General features: G+C 39.3%; 1 protein-coding gene and 1 non-coding gene across 4 annotated transcripts in view; one reads left to right on the forward strand and one right to left on the reverse strand.

Annotated features, from left to right (window-relative positions):
* Positions 1-18,533, forward strand: part of ZBTB46 (zinc finger and BTB domain containing 46) — a 100,707-nt gene that overhangs the window by 62,954 nt on the left and 19,220 nt on the right. For 2 of the 3 annotated variants that reach the window (XM_029070433.2, XM_029070434.2), the window contains exons 4-7: positions 2,998-3,282; positions 13,204-13,376; positions 14,265-14,316; positions 14,409-15,971. In XM_029070433.2, the coding sequence (XP_028926266.1) occupies positions 2,998-3,282; positions 13,204-13,376; positions 14,265-14,316; positions 14,409-14,971 (1,073 nt within the window). In that variant the 3' untranslated portion in view covers positions 14,972-15,971. Of the gene's footprint in view, positions 1-2,997; positions 3,283-13,203; positions 13,377-14,264; positions 14,317-14,408; positions 15,972-18,533 lie in introns of those variants that run through there. The other variant, XM_029070437.2, reaches the window with a different exon arrangement.
* On the reverse strand, positions 10,209-10,346 carry LOC114814041. Its single transcript, XR_003761784.1, has one exon. It is a non-coding gene; the product is annotated as a small nucleolar RNA SNORA7 (small nucleolar RNA).

The raw sequence follows: 18,533 nt of genomic DNA on the forward strand, positions 1-18,533 counted from the left end.
CAGCCGTCAAAAGCCTGTCCTGGATCAGGGGTACAACTGAAGCACCAAAGACACAGCCTGGCTCAGGGTCCCCCTTATTCCCTCTTGGGTCTCCAAGCCTTCATTGGTAGGAGAGGAAACAGAGGGCTTCTTCCTTTCCCCAGCCACCAAGACTACCCCCCTACTGTTCTACCTTGCCCAGATCTAAAGTATTGTATTAGCAGTAATGATATTTAAGAGCCCATTGTTTGCCATGTACTGAATTAAGGGCAACAGAAAGTACAACAGAAGCCCAAGAAACTTTCCTGTCCACAAAGAATGAAATGCACAACTTATACGCACAACTTATACATCAACATAAATACTGAGGTGTGTGAACATTTATATGCTAAAGGTAGATGTTGGACTGATGCAATAAAGGGTTTGAAGAGTTAAGTGGGGAAGGTTTACTAAAGGAGGCAGATTTTAGGAGGGCTTTGAACATGAGGGGAGCTATGATCTGGCAGCTTTGGTGGGATGGAATAAAAGTTCTGGGCTGGGGGAAACAGCATGAGCAAGGAGATGGAGGCAGGATAATTGGTAACAAAGTACAATTAGAAAATTAGTTTGGGATGAATGAAGAAAACAAGCTGAGGAGTAGTGGGAAGCAGTTTGGCCTAGTGGAAAAAGAAAATTAGTTTGGGATGAATGAAGAAAACAAGCTGAGGAGTAGCAGGAAACAGTTTGGCCTAGTGGAAAAAGCATGGGCCTGGAAGTCAGAAGATGTGAGTTCTAATCCCGGCTCTGCCCCTTGTTTGCTGTATGACCTTGGGCAAGTCACTTCTCTGGGCCTCCGGTTTCTCATCTGTAAAGTGGGGATTCAGTACCTGTTCTCCCTCCTACTTAGACTGTGACCCTCAAGTGGGACAGGGGCTCTGTCAACCTGATTAACTCATATCTACCCCAGCGCTTAGAATAGTGCTTGACACATAATAAGCACTTAATAAATGCCATAATTACAATTAAGAGAACAAATATATTAGGTGAAGAAAACTGGTGGAGAGCCAATTGTGAGGAGTTTTTACTTGACGCAGAGAGAAATGGGAAGCCATTGGAGGTTTTTGAGGAGCAAAATTTCAGCAGTAGCAAGATTGAGTATAAATAATGGGATCTCTAATACCATATAAAGTTTAATTTCTATAATTTTATTGCCCAGAAATTGGTACTTGTTATCATTATGTTGTGTTAGAAGTTATCATCTTATTCATAAAAAAATTGTTGTAATCTGAAAATCTAAGGGTAGCTTTTTCTTGCTTTTTTCTTCTCATTCTCCTGAAATTTCACCTTGCATTTCTTCTAACTCCACAACTCATCTTTACTCACTGTTTTAATTTAATGTAAACTGGCCATATCCATGTAGTTCCCCAAAGCATTATTTTGTGAAGGCCAGAAGTTTCTTTTTTAATCTAATTATTTTTGCTAAAATTGTAAGCTTCATTTCTTAATCTTAGATGATACTTCTTAATCCCATACATCTGAATCATTGCAAGACTGTCTCTTGGATTCAAGAGAATCCTTGTTGACTTTATAATCAAGAGTTTTATGAGCTTTTCTCGCTTTCCCCTCCTTTTCTTCTTCTCTTTCTTCCATGGATTTTAAGGCAATCAACAAATATCAAATCAGTACTAGAGACACCATTCCTTCTGTTTTCTTGTCATTTCTGTTTCTTGGAAGCATGAATTGAAAGGGACAAGGAGAGGTCATCTGGTCCATTCCCTGCCTCTGGAAAGATGAATGGCTGATTGATTCAGGATCAATGATTCTTGACTTCAAAACTTGCATTTGGTAGTTCATTCCGATGATATCATCCTGAAGATCGAGTAGTTCTCTCTTATGTCCAGCCAGACTTTGTCTATTGCAGTATAAATCCAGTACCTCTTGTATGGTCCTGTGAGGACATGAGCACTAACAGATTACTGTCTTGATTATAAAAACGCTTCATGCACTTGAAGCCATTAAGTCACTCCATAGTTCTCTTTTCTCCAGTTTCTTTTTTTTACAATTTTACATTCAGGTAATTATTCTTGTCCTTTTGCATTTATTATTATTATGGTATTTATTAAGTGCTTTCTATGGCCCAAAGCACAGGAGCATATACAAGACAATCACATCAAGCACAATCCCTGGGCCACATGGGTCTCACAAACTAAAGGTAGGGAAAGCAGGTGTCTTATCCCCATTTTACAGATGAGGAAATGGAGGCAGGGTAACTTGTCAAGATTACATAGCTGGCTTGTGTAGATCTGGGATTAGACCCCAGGTTTCCTGTCCCTTAAGGGACAGCCCCCTTGAATTTTATTTATGTCAGACAACTTTTGCTTAGATTAGAGAAGGGACAGAACTGATGGCATCTTCATTTTTTCATGAAGAAACTGAGGTGTAGAGTACTGAACTGGACAAAGGTTCCTTAGTGTCTCAGTGTTGAGCCAAGATCCAGGTCCTGACTTTTATTTCTTCATTGGTTCCTCTAAATTTAATTGCCTCCCTAATTGCCATATTAAGCCAGTATGGCTGTCATGCTATCTCCTATCAGAAGAACAAGAGACTATGACGTGCTGTTTATTCTTAAGTCACAAAGTTTGATTTGACTTACTATAGCAAATCTGGGTTCTTGACCATTCATAATGTAAGCGCCCTCAAGGTGTATGTGTTTAAGAGAAAAGATCCAGAAGGCTTTCAGCCAGTCTATCAGTGGTATTTATTGAGTGCTTACTGTGTGCAGAGCACCATACTAAGCATTTGGGGGAGTACAATTCAACAGTCGGTAGACACGTTCCCTGCCCACAACAAGCTGGCAGTCTATGACCTTACAGTCTAGAGGAGTCTAACCTACTGTTACTGTAAAAAAGAAGATTGGCAAGGGCAACCTAATTACAGAAGCTTAGCTATTTGCCCCTCTTTCTCTTAATTTGTGCAACATTCCCCCAAACCTCAAGTTTTCTAATACCGGGTGTTCTAATTGTGTCTTTATTCACACAGATGCTGATGTGACAGTGACAGAACCCAGCAGCTCTGATAGCCGAGGGGAGAGAGCGGACCTCTATGCAAATGCTGATGAGGCACTCATAGGAGGAGAAGCTAGTTACCTATCTCAGCCCCTAACTCCGGAGAAAGACGATGCACTTCACCAGGCTACGACTGTTGCTAATTTACGCGCTGCCCTCATGAGTAAGAACAGCCTGCTGTCTCTCAAAGCCGATATGCTGGGAGATGATAGCTCTCTGCTGTTTGAGTACTTGCCCAAAGGCACCCATTCATTATCTCGTAAGTTCATTATTTCTCTCTCCCTCTCTCTGTCTCTCTTTTTTGGAATTGTTCTTGAAGGATGCTTTGAAAAATCTCTTAGGAGAAAAGGTCATTCTTGAAGCCACATTTTAGACTTCTGAGTCTGTGGTAGTATCCATCAGATTTCTAATTAGAATCAAGATGGAGCAGTTAAATATCCTTATGGTGGTATTTTAAAATAATAATTATGGTACTTGTTAAGCATTTGCTAGGTGCCAATCACTGTTCTATGCACTAGGGATGATGCAAGTTGATGAATAATATCTTGAGATAAAGCTCATGCCCGATATATTTAGCAAAACCTTGTTTTGAATACATTAAAAAAGTGAGTCTTTTGGTAGGCACCTTGTAGTCTTATAATTGCTTAGATAATTTTGGTGTCCACATAAATGCAATTAGGCTAGATATAGTCTAATTGAGACTTAAGTTAGAAGGATACAGATTTAAACTGCACATGAATAAAAAACTGATACGGAAACTTTACCACTTAAGAAAGTTTAAGAATTTATTGTAATTTCTTACAAGTCCTAAAATGTTTTGTGCTCCCTCTGCTGGTTTTTCTGCCACTGCCAATTCATGAATATGATTTATACAGCAGTATGAGAAAATAAGGATTTTAAAGCACCTTATAACCAAATCAGTATGCAGGTGCTAAATTACAATATTCAAATGTACGTTGCCTTAAGCATATGATACTGAGTGTAGTTTTGTACCATGACATTGTTGAGTATGTTCATTTTTGCTGAATTTCATTGCACAGAAATCAACCTCAGGAATTGGAGTAAAATGCCCGGGAGGTGAGGGAATTATCCAGTTCCGACATTTTAAGACTCAATGATGGAATTATTGAGTTATTTTATGAGGCTCAAGTAGTAGTAGCATTTACTGGGCACCCATTTGGTGTGGTGCACTGTACTAGGTACTCTGGGAAAAGTACGGAATAGCACATTTCCTGCCCTCAAGGAACTCACTCTCTAACAAGTAACTTGCACAGGTCTGTTGTGTGTTTTTTTCAAAGTACTAATATTTCTCAGTAACCAGTCGAGGGGCATTTAACTGATTGGTAATGAAATATACCTATTTATGTTTCTACAAACCTTGTAAATATAAGCTCATTGGATGACTGACTCTTGTTACAGCAATGTTCTTGGAAGTATTGTGCTGGTGATATCACATGTTAAATTGTGCTAGAATATAGCAGCTGCCTCTGAGGGTAATTTAAGTTGGTGTTTTCTCTAGTGTGAGATTTCCAAATATTTTTATGTAATATTCCAAATTACATGTTAAATGCTCTTAGAAAATTCAGCATGAGAGGGGAAATGGATTTGCCTTGCCTTTCTTGTTTTTTCCTGCATGCCCATAAATATTTATTTGGGGATGCAATATCGTTTGATGGGCAAGCAATACTGTCATATAGGATATCAATACTTTGATAATCTTGGAGGAAGAAAAAATGGGCATACTCTTGTGAAAAATAATTAATGGACTAAAATGCCCTAGATGCATAAAGTAAGAGGAATAAGGACATCGGCATATAATATGACTTAGTTTGCTAGTCCCCGTGGGACACCTTTAAATCATTTGCCCACTAGGCATGAACTGACAAAAATGAATGTACCACTGTGCCCTGTTGGTCACCAATGAAAATTTTCTTGGGAGGAAAGATGGCAGTATTTCTTATTGATGGAAGGGACAGAGCCTGAAGTAAAGACAAACCGTCTGTCTCTCTTCCTCCACTTACTCTATTCCCTTCTTTCCTGCCTTCCCTTTCAGGTCTCCCCTCACCAGGACCTGGTCCATTTGCTGGTCACTTTCATCGGGCTCCTCCCCCTCCCCCTCCACCCCTGCCATTTCCATTCAGGATCCTAGTGGGTCTGCATTACTCCATGCTTCCAGAGAAGCCTAATTTAAGACTGAATACAGTAGCCTCTTGCTTTGAGTATGCTTTTTTCATGGCTGAAAAAGGCCAAGCTGGGCAGGATGTTGCCTTTTACGGTTCCTCTTGCCTACTTGCCTCCAGAGTAACTCCCTAATGGGCTAGGGAGAAGTGGAGTTCGGACAGGGTGGTTCAGCCCCCCCCCCACAACAACTCGGGGGCTGTGATGTGCAAGCTCGCCTCTCCTCCCAGTGAAAAAGAATAGGATTTTTCTTTACTTCATTTAGGTATGGGTAAAATTCATTGACATGATCGACATTTTTGAGACTTGGTGGAGGAAAGAAATCAATGGTTGTAGAACTGCCAGTTTAAAAGCTCTGTAGGAATGACTGGGTTTGTGTGTGTGGTGAGGAGTGTTACCCTAAGTGATGTAGAGAATATAAACAGTATAAGCATTAAAAACTTTGCTGATGGGTACTGTGTGCTCCCAATCTGTCTGTCTCCAGTGCTCCCGACCCCATTAATAGATTGTGAGCCTCTTGAGGGATGAGGTCTGTGTCTAATCCCCTCCTGTATATTCTTTCCCAGTGTTTAGTAAAGTGTTCTACACAGAGTAAGTGCTTAATCAGTACTGTTTTACTACTGGCAGATAGCACTGGTGATCTATAAGCCCATCTGTAACATTTTTGGGGGTGGGGAGGAAGATCTTGGGGTCATTGTTTCTGTTCTTTGAAATTATTGGTCTGATGTGCAGTAGAGATCTATCTAAAAAGCCAACCAAGGAAGAGGCTAGTAATTTAAATCGTTAGTAAGAACAGGTCTGGTCACCACATAGTAGGCAGGGCATAATAGAGCTAGAGAAGGCAGAGTTGGATTGGCTTGCCATGATCCTGGGAAAATCCTGGTGTGTCAGTGCTCATGTGGGCCAATCTGGGTGCATCCATGACTGTGATTGATGCCTGCCGGGAGAGGGTTGTTGGCTTTTTACAGGCACTGGACCGGCCTGGCAAAAAGTGGCATTCAGGCATCAGGCTGCAGGAATTCCTGGCACTTACACACCTTAAGACCTCTTTCCTCACTCCACTCCCAAACTTTTATATGGGGGGGTTCCCAATAAGTATTTTGGAGTCTGTTGAATCTTTTTATGGTATTTGTTTTTTATGCTGTTTGTTAAGCACTTATTGTGTGTCAAGCACTGTTTCAAGCACTGGGGTAGGTGCAGTTTAACTAGGTCAGATACAGTCCCTATCCCACGTGGGGCTCTCAATCTAAGCCTACGTTGGCTGATGGAGCAACTCAGTTTAATCAGATGTATCAGTAACTCCAGTGGTGGAATGGGTGAGGTTGAATAAGTGTAAATCAAATATTTTCACAGGAGGCTGTACATTCATTGTGTATAAAAGCCTGGAGACCAGCCAGGTAACCATCAACACAACAATGATCCTGAAATTACATTGGATATATAGTAAGCTCATTGTGGGCAGGGAACAGGTTAATCAAATCTGTTACATTGCACTCTCCCAAGCACTTAGTACAGTGTTCTGCATGCATTGTTCTTCAATTCGGGGAGAAAGTACACGAAAGGGAAGCCAAGATGATCAAGGGGATGAGGAAGTTTCTGGAAGAGGATATGCTGAAAGGATTAGGACTCTTCATTCTGAAAGGATGCAGACAAATAGGGAATATGAGTAAAATCTATGAAATCTTTAAGGGTTGGGACTGGGTGAAAACAGAATTGTTCCCCAAATCCTGCAACACCAAGATATGGAAAAACCCACTGAAGCTTATAAGAGGTAGGGTCCAAACAAACTAAAGGAAAAACTTGCTTACCAGAGGTTGGACAAGTAAAAATGAGCCAGGTTGTATAAAATGAATGAGTGGATTAGTAAAAACAAGGGGGTGAAGCCATGACAATAAGAACCCTGACTGCAGTCAGACATCCTATGGCCACTTATGGAGACAGAGTATTGGGGTAGACGAACCATTGATTTAACTCAGCATTTCTTATGTTCTTAAACTCCCTGTCTGGTGGGTCTGATTTGCAGCCTATTATAGGGATAGTGCATGAGACTCCAGAGCAGAAGCTTTTAGCAGCCACTCAGAAGTAGCCACTTCTCCTGAGACTGAGTCACTCCACTCAGGTGTGCCAGGTGGTGCCCAAGTGCAGAAGTGAAAGGAAGGGCTGAAATGGCACTCTAGGGGAAGTAGGGTGAGGAAATGAGAGATTAATTAGTGCAGGCCAACTGAAGTAGATGGGATTTCAGAAGGGCCTGAAAGATGGTAAGAGCAATGATCTGCTAGATGTGAAATGGGAGAGAGTTCCAGGCAGAAGGGAGTGTGTGAACAAAAAGTTGGCAGTGAGAATGGAGAGAAGGTGGCACAGTAAGTAGGTGGGTTTAAGAGTAACAAAATGTGTGAGCTGAGGTGTGGTGGGAGAGCAGTGAGAGTAAGTAGTGGTGGAGAGAGCTGATCGAGTGCCTTAAAAGCACTTGTCAGTAGTTTTTGCTTGATGTGGAGAAGAGTGGGCCACCTTTGGAAGGTTTTGAAGAGAGGGGAGTCGTGCACATGACAATGTTTTAGGGAAACGATCCAGCTGGTATAGTAAAATACAGACAGCAGAGGGCAAAGACTGGAATCATGGAGGTCCGCGAGGAGGCTGATGCTGAGTAGATCAGATTTTAGTTTCAGACTTTTCTTGTATTTTAAATGGAAACTTGGTAGACCAACTTACTTGGTGAATTAAGGACACAGCTTGATTCCCATGGAATTTTATAGAACTTGTATTTTACCTTGTTCTTATCAACATTCTTTATTTTTCCTTGTCCAAAAAAGCCCTGTGGGAAAATATAAAGTTTTAATGTTAAAATATTCTTTGTAAATGGAAGAGAAACATCCTAAATTTTATGGTGGATAAGCTAGAATGGAGAAATAATTCACCCCAATTTTGAGTATTAAAAAGATAGAATATCATTTGGCATAATAGTATATCATGTTCATAAAATAGTGTAGTACTTTTAAATTTTACTAATTCAAACGCCTTTCGTAATATAGTAAATGGGACTTTTTTGGCTAGTTGCTCAGAAATGGCCATGGGTATAACCCAGGAACTTTTTTACATATCAGTAGATATACCATTAATATTGTATATGGTTTTTCAAGTTAACTTTTGTGTATTTATAACAATTTTCCATTCTTAGTCTCTTTCAATGTAAAATGAACTAGAAAAATAATGAACGGTAGTAATCCCTAAGGTAACTTCTTGTATCTAAACATCACGTTTGGTCTTACTTGATATTCATAGGCTTTCCTTTCTGGTGCACTTTACTTTGTAACTACTACAAATTTGTATTTGTAAACTCCTAAAATAAATGATTGGGTGCAGCATATTGCATCCTGGGTGTGTATTGAGATTTGTCTTATATAATTGATTGCTGTAGGCCTGCCTCCTTTGTGTTTTTTCTCTGTACAATAGCTGAGAAGGAGGTTGTAGAAAGAACTGTGTCTAAGCCTTTTTCTAATACAGCTGTCATGTCTAAATGATCCTAGTTGGGTTTATACTCTTGATTAATTTGTGACTTTCATCTTATATTAACCCTCCTTTTTATTCCCTATTAATTTTAGAAGTTAGAACTCTGTTTTACAAGTTAAACTATAAAAAGTAAGTTTTGGGCTAAAGATCACTTGAAAACTCAGCGTTAAATGATTTATGTGATCGTACTCAAATGTTCTTTGTCTTGTGTTCCCACCTGAAGAAATTGACAATGGATTTGATTTTTTAAAGTTATAATTTCCAAAATGCAAGGGCAAACAAGATTTTTAGTTTTCACATTGATATAACTGACTTAACAGAAACCGCTTTCATGTCTTTAGACTCATATTTTGTGGGGTGCATATGTCTAAGTTTGCCTTTTCCTGTTTACTTGGTTGTCTTTAGTTATTAAAACTGTTTATATAACACTGGGTCCCCTGAAGTGTATTATAAAAAAGTTTCATGATATACCAGGATTTTTTCCCATGCATGCTTAGTGTTTAACATTTTATTTTTAGGTTGTCTGTCATTGACAAGAATAATGTTTACTTGAAGCAAAGAATGTTTGAGATCATGCTTAGTTTCCTCAAGTTATTGAATTTTAATGTATTCAGATTTTTCATTGATTTTCCTTGGGTTGACAGTTATTTGGGAGATGTGGTGCCCTTTGAAGAATGAATTGATATTTGAATTAAATATATTTGAGGGTAAATGAGATAGATTCATTTCTACAAAAAAATTTGTAGAAATACATGGGAACTTCAATATGATCTCTCTTTTAAGGGGAGAAATAAAAAACATTCAGTAGATGCTAAATAAATGTCAGTGGTCAGCAGCAGGAGAATAAGCACGTAAATTAAGAAAATTCAGCTGCTGGGATATGGTCCCAGCTATTCAAAGTTTCCCCAGCTCGAGTCGAGCTAGAACTAAACTAATCTCTTTCCCTCCTACTTTCCTTACCGATCTCCAACCAGGACCCAGCCCTCACTCTTCATTCCTCTCTCACCAACCTACTCACTGTCTCGCCACCAGTCCCTTGCCCACATCCTCCCTCTGGTCTGAAACTCCCTCCTCCCTCTCATATCCAACAGACCACCACTGTATCCACCTTCAGAGCCATACCAAAATCACATCATCTCCAAGAGCCTTTCCTTGACTAGGCCCTCATTTAATAATAATAATAGTGGTATTTGTTAAATGCTTACTATGAGCCAAGCACATGTCCCCTACTCACCCTCCGTTCTCATCACTTAAGCACTTGGATCCATAACCCTTGTCTTGTCTTAGGCCGTCGAATCGTCCCTGACCCATAGCGATGCCAAGGACGCATCTCTCCCTGAATGCCCCACCTCCATCTGCAATCGTTCTGGTAGTATATCCATAGAGTTTTCTTGGTCAAAATATGGAAGTGGTTTACCATTGCCTCCTTCCACGCAGTAAACTTGAGTCTCTGCCCTTGACTCTCTCCCATGTTGCTGCTGCCCAGCACAAGTGAATTTGACTTGTAGCAGATGGCCTTCCACTCTCTAGCTGCTGCCCAAGCAAGGAATAGAATGCGTATGCCTCTGCATGACTCTTCCTCCCATAGTCGAGACTGGTAGAGTACTGGAAACTCTCCTGGTACGACCCTGAGAGGACTGTACCCATTAAGCAGTAGATATTTACCCCAGCCCTTCAGCATTTAATGTACATTTCCTTCTACTCTCCCATTTCCCCTATTTGTAATTTCTTTTAATGTCTGCCTCCCTCTCTAGACTGTAAGCTCATTTTGGGCAGGGATCATACCTACCAACTCTATTGTATTGTACTCTCTCAAATGCTTAGTGTGGTATTCACCATCCAGTAGGCACTCAATAAATACCACTGATTGATTAGTATTATTAAAGGCTCTTACCCTTTCCTACTTTTCTTGCTCTTCCCTTTGATGTTAAAGCCATTATTTAACCCTGAAAATTACAGTTCTGAATGTTTTCATGATCTTGTTTTTTAAAAGATTTATGGACAACAGGGCAAAGTCTATACTAGGTAGATGTATTGTGAAATTTGCCATCCTGTAGTATACCAGTCCTAGATTCTCTTTTTTCTTTTTTTTTTTTAGATAAAAGTGATTTCAGTAGTAAAATGGGTAAATTGCATTTTTGAAATTACAGTGAATACCTGTGCCAGTTAATTAGAAAAGTCGGCACATTTCTTGTAAGAACTTTTCTGTGAGGAGACTGGTAAACCACAGTGATGGGTTACAAATGAGATTGCTGAATCACTCTGAAAATGGAATAGTATATCCACGGATCTTGGATTGGTTATGGATAAACTTGCCGTAAAGCACAGATTCTGTAAAGAAAAGGCAATGTCTAATGTTTGGGGAGCCGCCTTGTCCTTGATTTACTCATGGAATTTATTTAATGCCTTTCTATTAAAGAATTTGCCGCTTTGGAAAAAAAGTTGCATGGAATTTAAGTACAACGCCATCATTTCTTAGAGTTGAAGCAAAAAGTGAATATAATTTGAAATTTTTGTTTTGTTATTTATGCATGTATTGTGGAATCTGATATAAAAACTTGGTGCTTCTTAATGTTGCCATTTTTAAGTGCTTCAGTTTTGCATTGGTTACTTTGTCGATGTTTGTTAAATGCTTTAAAAGTTCACAGATGATATTTTACCTTTCTATTTTCAATGATGATATATGTTTATGCTTGTAAGATTGCCAGTATGACCTTTTCAACATGACCTTATACATCATCATCATTATTTTAATGTCTTTCTCCCCTCCCTAAGACTGTAAACTCTTGGGCAGGGAATGTATCTACTAATTCTGTTGTATTGTATCTTCCCAAGCGCTTAGTACAGTACTCTGCACATGTAAGCGCTCAATAAATACAATTGATGATGACGATCCACAGTGTCAACTGTTACCATTTTTTGAGTACCCAGTGCTATTTCGGTATATCACAGAATATAGGGAATATACAATCATCATCCTCAATGTTTACTTATTTACTGCCATTTTAGGGTAAATAGAAGCACATTATATTTTATTCTGTGTTAAATTTCCTAATCCTACATCAGAATCAGCAATAGCATTGCATTGGACTGTTATTACAATCTGGTGATTTTAACTTCATGATAAAAAATACTGGTGTTTTGGCCTCAAACAGGGTACATGGGTACCCATTGCAGCTCTTTTGGACTTTTTTAAACTAATTTCAATATTGAAAGTGGATCCCACGGTCTGGTTTTGAACACTTTTTTGCCTTAAGGAAATCCTGATGGCTTGGTTTAGAGTTCAGGAATTGGAAATTCTCTTTGTAGTAACTGAAAACATCGTCAGATAATCACTAACTAATATATTCCAAGCTTTGTCAGTTTGCCATGTAATTTAGTTTCATGTTGCCTTCCACTAGCTCTTTTATAATAGGCTATTCTGTATTCACACTCAGTGGAAACCCTTCAAAATGCTTTCCCCTCTTTAAAATTTTCTTATTATGTTTGATATATGTGTGTGTATTAACTTGATGAGGTCCCATAAGTTTTGTTCTAGTCACATCAAAAGAGTGAAACTAAAACACGACTCTTGACATGAACTAAAGATGGAATTGCTTTGACCAAAAAACATATGCGTACTAATGGGTAAATGTAAAATTTTTAATACTTGTGTTAAATAAAAGTGATGCTTCTTCATTTGATTAGAATTGCCAAACTTTTCTGGCTTTGTCAGGTCTAATAATAAACCAGGTTCACTGTTGTGCAATATCAGAGGAACATCTTTAAAAGGTTCTTACCAAGTATTTTTAGGAAATCATCTTTTAACACATTTGACATGTGTTCTGGGGTAACGAGTAGAAAATCCAGCAAGTCAGTTAATTTATTCTCCCATTTCTTCTCCATCCTCTTGACCCCAGGATGTGCACGTGCACACATACACACATATGCATAACACACACGTACACAGAGTGTTTTGGGATTTGTGAGTGAAGTTAATTCACGTGTCCTTGGTGAAGATATTTTTGTTCAGAGTTTGTAAGATTGTCTTTATACTACAATTTGTAAGGTGAATTTGACACTGATACATTCGAACAACTTTCTGCAAAAAAAAGAAATTGATAAATCTTAACATACCTTTCTTTAGGTGAATATTGGAAGTTCTTTTCTAAAAAGAACGAAAGTGAGACTAATTGTACTTAATGCTTTTCTTCCACTGTGATGCTGTCTGTGCTGTAACTCTCTTTAGTGACCATTTTACTGCTGTGAGAGAGAAATTTCCAACTCAGACAACCCATGCAGGAAACTGGCATTTTGGGTGGGAAAGCTGATTAAAGCATCCAAAAAAAAAAATACCCAACCCCAGCAAAAATCCTGGCATCATTATACTGCTGCGTTCCCTCCCACTGACAGAAGATAAACTACAAGTGCTCATTCACTGCCTTTCGGGGCCTTTTTTTAAACCACCAGCTGGTGCTAGTTCACGTGGGTGAGACTCGTTTCCTGTGTTCCCCAGGGCCTGGCACCAACTTGAATCGTTCATGGGGCGAATTTGATAGCAAAGTGGAAGCATCATCTCCCCTGCTGCCTTCATCACACCTTTCCAATCAGAGCCCCCCCGGGATCTCCCATTCTGGTGAAATGTCACCAGAAACCATGATAAAAGGAGAGATGCTGCCTTCAACTCAGGTAAGAGTCTAAGGATAGCCCCATTTTAAATACTGGGGTGGGTGTATAGGTTTATAAAAGAGACTTCATCAGAAAACCCTCAAGAACTGTAGTTTGTATTTAACTCACCAGTACATTTGAAATGAATAATGTGCTTAAAATTTCAGATTGTAGTAATTCATTTCTAATATAGCAAATCAGATTCTCTAGCATTTTGCCTACCTTCTGCCCAGTGTTTTCCCTTTCTCGATTATCTTGAATCTGCTACTGGTAGAGAGCATGCATATAGGTTTTTCAAAGAATTGTCATAAAACCTTTCATAGCCCGAGGTATGAAGAGTACATGCTTCAAAATCATTTAAGATTTTCTTTAAAATGTAAAGGTCAGAAGCAGAGACATTTCCCCCCAAAAAATTTGATCCATGAAGTAATAAATGACTATGTATAAATGAAAACTCTGCCTCATCTAAAAAGCAAAAGTAAATGTTTAGTTCATTTTACTCACAGTGCCTTGGCAAAGCCATATTTCTTACAGATCAGTCCGGACTTGTGCTTTGCTCTACCCCATAGAGGGGTCACCATCTGCCAGACCATGGCACAGTATAAAGAACTTAAAGAAAAAGGAACTATTCGTTTACCATTGAAACCATGAGGCCAGAGACTGTGTTAAAAGAAAATAAGCAATCCAGGCCCTTACCTAGGTTTATGTATTTGTGGGGGAAAATAGTTACTTTTAAAGTTTAACAGTATTCTTGATTGAAAAATAAGCAGAAGTGAAATGGGCATCCCCAGTACCCTTGTCCTCCATTAAAACAAGTATCGTTTGGATTTTTTTTTAGACTAACAATGTAAAACATTTTTATTTGGGTGTGTTTGTTCACTTAAAATTAATGAAATTTTTCATTTGCAGGTGACCCACGATGGCATTTTCACCTTCTGGCAGTTTGACAACACCGACCCAGGTAAATGGGAGCTGGGATTAGAATTCATTTGCTTTTGTAGTTCCATTTGATTTTGCACTGGCTGCCTCTGACTTGTGTGTTTCTGTTTTTAGATATAAATGCTTCAAGACCAGAAGATGTGTATTTAAACAATGGAGCTCTCTCTTTGGACTCCAGCCTAAACCAGAGAATGATGTGTGGCTTCTGTGGAAGGATGTTGGAAAATCCAGAAAAGCTGAGAGAGCACATCCATGAACATGCCTTTTCTGTATTTCTCCCGTTTGACTTAATTGACTATCCTCAACCTCTGCTCACTAGGCTTGCTGATCACATACCACCCGCTCAACTCGCCCGTTTCCGATGTTCAAAGTGCCCTGCCAGTTTCACTCTAAAGTCAAACATGGATCGACATGAAAAAACTATTCATTGTAATCACAAGAAGATGCAGTGCCCCCATTGCTTAAAGTTGTTTAGGGACAAGACAGACCTGAATCGGCACCTTATGTCTGTGCATTCCAGCGAACGGTCTTTTATGTGTCTCTTCTGTGGCAAGGGTTTTGGTACCCAGAAAAATCTTACCACTCATATTAAAGTATGCTACATGGGCACTTCCCAACCAGTGGAGGATGAACTTTTGGATAGTGTGGAAACTGATGAGGAAACAGCAGTTGACTAGCAAAGATGCTACACTTTCCTGTTAGCAAAAATAACTAGCTTCTGCTTTGTAACTTTTGCTGGGTGGACTCATACTTTCTGGTGGGAATTAAATAGTCAGTCTGTATCATGAGCTCTAAGTTCCAAGGTAGAAATATGAAACGGATCTGGTTCTTTTTTACCCTTTCTTTTTTGGGTGGTCGTAGAGAGAAAGAATTGGGAAATGTGTTGTCGCTTGCCATTAGGGAAGTAGAACCCACTACTTTCTATTATGCATTTTAAAACACTTCACATCTTGTAAACTTAAAGTTGAAATACCAAGATGTACTTTATTGAAGAGTATTTCTTCTTGATTAGCACTTTAGTGGTGTTTTTATGTTTCCAGCTGCACTATTTACTGCACCTTCTTCCTCCTGTTCACAGATATCTGGTTTCCAAGAAAAATGAAATTGTCCATTTAAATAGATATTATAAACTAGTTGAGCTCAAAGGAGTCTACATAGGTTATTTAGTTCATTTTCTCTCTTATAAGCATAAATCTTTGGAGTGATGAGCTACTAGAATAGTTTTGTTGTTGGGGTTGTTTGTTTTGGGTGGGTTTTTTTTTTAAAAGATGTCTTTTTGACTAATAATTTATTTGCGTTATTTAACCTGTAGTAAATTGAACTCTAGTTAGAAATGATGAACATTTTTAAACATTTCTGCTTTTGAAAATGCATCATTGGCTTTGTTGAAATTGACACCAGAGAGTGAATGTAGTGAGTGAATGTAGTGAGTGAATGTAAATTCCTCTGTAGGTGGTAGGTTTGTTGTGGGTAGGGAATATGACTCCCAACTCTTGTGTTACACTCTCCCAAGTGCTTAGTATAGTGCTCTGCACACAGTAAACACTCAGTAGATGTCATTGATCTACTGATCAATTAATTCTGAGGTAAATTTTAAAGTTTGATTTTCATAGGGAATTTTTTTTCCCTTTCTAAATTTATTTTCTGTTTTTATGGTATTTGTTAAATACCAAGGTGGTCCAGTCACTCTTCCAAGTGCTGGGTTAGATACAAGCTAATCAGGTTGAGCATATGGGCTCACAATCTTAATCCCCGTTTTACAGATGAGGTAACTGAGGCATAGAGAAATTAAGTGACTTGCCCAAGGTTACACACCATCCAGGTGGCGGGGCTGAGATTAGAACCCAGGTCCTCTGACTCTCAGGCCTGTGCTCTTACCACTAGGCCACACTGCTTGCCTTGATTGCCAGTTGTTGCCTGTTCCTGCATTATCTTTGCATGGTGGATTCTCTCATCAGGAATGACATAACGAGCCTTAATCCTTCAGGAACAAGAACCTATGCGAAGGAATCGATTGTAGTGGTAGTGGCTTGTGCAGTACGTGTGGGTAAGCCAGGGCTGTAGCACATTGCAGTATGAATATGAAGAGTTTTTATATGCAGGACCCATTTACGGCCAGTGTGACCACAGCATATTGCCAGTGCTGTGCCGTAGTGCCATTGAATCAGGTAGATGCTTTAGTAAGTGCTGCGGTCTTTTCCCATTATTAGCCAGATGTGATTCCCGTCACACCTAGCTGGTGTGAAACTTTCATCACCAGTGGCCTAGTCCCAACAGGCAGAATCAGGATGGGAACCCAGATCTCATGATTGGTCCATTGGACCAATGACAGGGCTGTAAGATGAATTACTGTGTTCTGAAGTGCATTATCTCAGATTTGGGGAGAAAGATGAGGCTCTTCGTCACTGAAGCTTGAAACAGACAAAAGGCAACATTTAATCAGAGAGTGCATTGGTTTTGGTGTTCCCCAAAATTGGAAAAGCAGAAAATGTCAAGGATGAGAAGGGTAAAGTGCATTGTTAGAAAGAAAGTTGGGGGTGAAAGGGGGAAAGTTAGGTATGTTAGCCAATGCTAGTAGGATGAATTTCACAGATTAGCCAACACAAAGTTCCTCCATGCATCCTTGTTGCCACTGACAGGGACAGGATACTGGACTGGATAGATCACTGGTCTGATCCAGTGGTGTATGTCTTATATTCTTAAACATATGCAAAGAACTAGATTTTTAAATACAATGTGCAAACTTTGCCATGGATTTGTCAGCAACTTTGTTTGGTGCTAAATGGTTTTTCAAGTGGCGGTAGATTTATTGTTGATGTTAACAAAAAGTATTCACTGAACAATGCCAGAATGATCCTTGAACAAAACAGTTGTTTTTCACAACTATAATAATAATAATAATAATTTTGATATGTGTTAAGCGCTTAATATGTGCCAAGCACTGTTCTAAGCGCTGAGTAGATACAAGGTAATCTGGTTGTCACACGTGGGGCTCACAGTCTTAAACCCCATTTTACAGATGAGGGAACTGAGGTACAGAGAAGGAAAGTGACTTGCCCAAAGTCACACAGCTAAATGGCGGAGCTGGGATTAGAACCCATGACCTCTGACTTCCAAGCCCGTGCTCTTTCCACTGAGCCACGCTGCTTCTCTATTACATGGTCATCGAAACTCGGTCAAGACAACTTAAATGGTATCTTAAATGGTAAAGTAACAAAATTAAAATAAATTACTTGCAGTTCATGATATGTTTTTAGAATCGAAAAAACAGTGTGGCCTAGTGGAAAAAGCACACGTCTTGAAGTCAGGGGACCTGAATTCTAATCCCAGCTCTGCTACTTGTTTGCTGTGTGGCCTTGGGCAAGTCACTTAACTTCTTTTTGCCTTGTTTCCTCAAATGCAAAATGGAGATTCAATCCCTCTTCTCCCTCTTACTTAGACTGAGAGCCCCAGGTGGGACAGGGGCTCTGTCTGACCTGATTAACTTGTATTTACCCCAGCACTTTTAGAAAGGTGCTTGACATACAGTAAGTGCTTAACAAATGCCATTTGAAAAAAAACATGGAAGATGCCATTTTGGATTAGCTTTGTACATTATATCTTAATGCAGAATTTAGTTTGGTAGTTATTTTATAGAATACTTAGAATTGAGAAAATGGTGTGATATAACTGTTTAGGTTAGTGATTAAAAACAACTACTTAAATCTTGTTGATATGATATGCAAGTGAATGTTTTTTATAGTAACTTCCACAGAATCAAACAGTAGCACTTGTCTTAGGTTGATTTGTGGCTAGTATATGTCCTGAGGCAGGTATATTTTGAGACCTGTCTCCCTTATTTCTCATCCTTGTTTTCCCCTCCTCCATGCATTTGGGTAAGACCAGATTTGGCTTGAATGTTGTAGGTGTTTCTGGGGCATCTCATAAGCAGGCAGCTGCCACATTGCAGTAATCAATGGTATTTATTGAGTACTTACTGTGTACAGAGTACAGTACTAATCCCTTGGGAAAAGCACAATACAGTAGAGCTAGAAGATATGGTTCCTGATGGTGATAATCCTGCCTGGCAAGGAGTTGTGCCTGCCATACTGCCTTTCCTACTTCCTATAGCCAAAAGGAATGAACAGGTTCTCCTGGAATTAGAAGCAGATGGTAATGGAAATGAAGAAAAAGGAGAGGTAGGAACATCAAGAACGAATGCCAATGAAATCCAAAAATCCTCTTTCGGGATTTAGGAAA

This window comes from Ornithorhynchus anatinus, chromosome 8, assembly GCF_004115215.2.
Source record: "Ornithorhynchus anatinus isolate Pmale09 chromosome 8, mOrnAna1.pri.v4, whole genome shotgun sequence".
Classification (NCBI taxonomy): Eukaryota; Metazoa; Chordata; class Mammalia; order Monotremata; family Ornithorhynchidae; genus Ornithorhynchus; species Ornithorhynchus anatinus.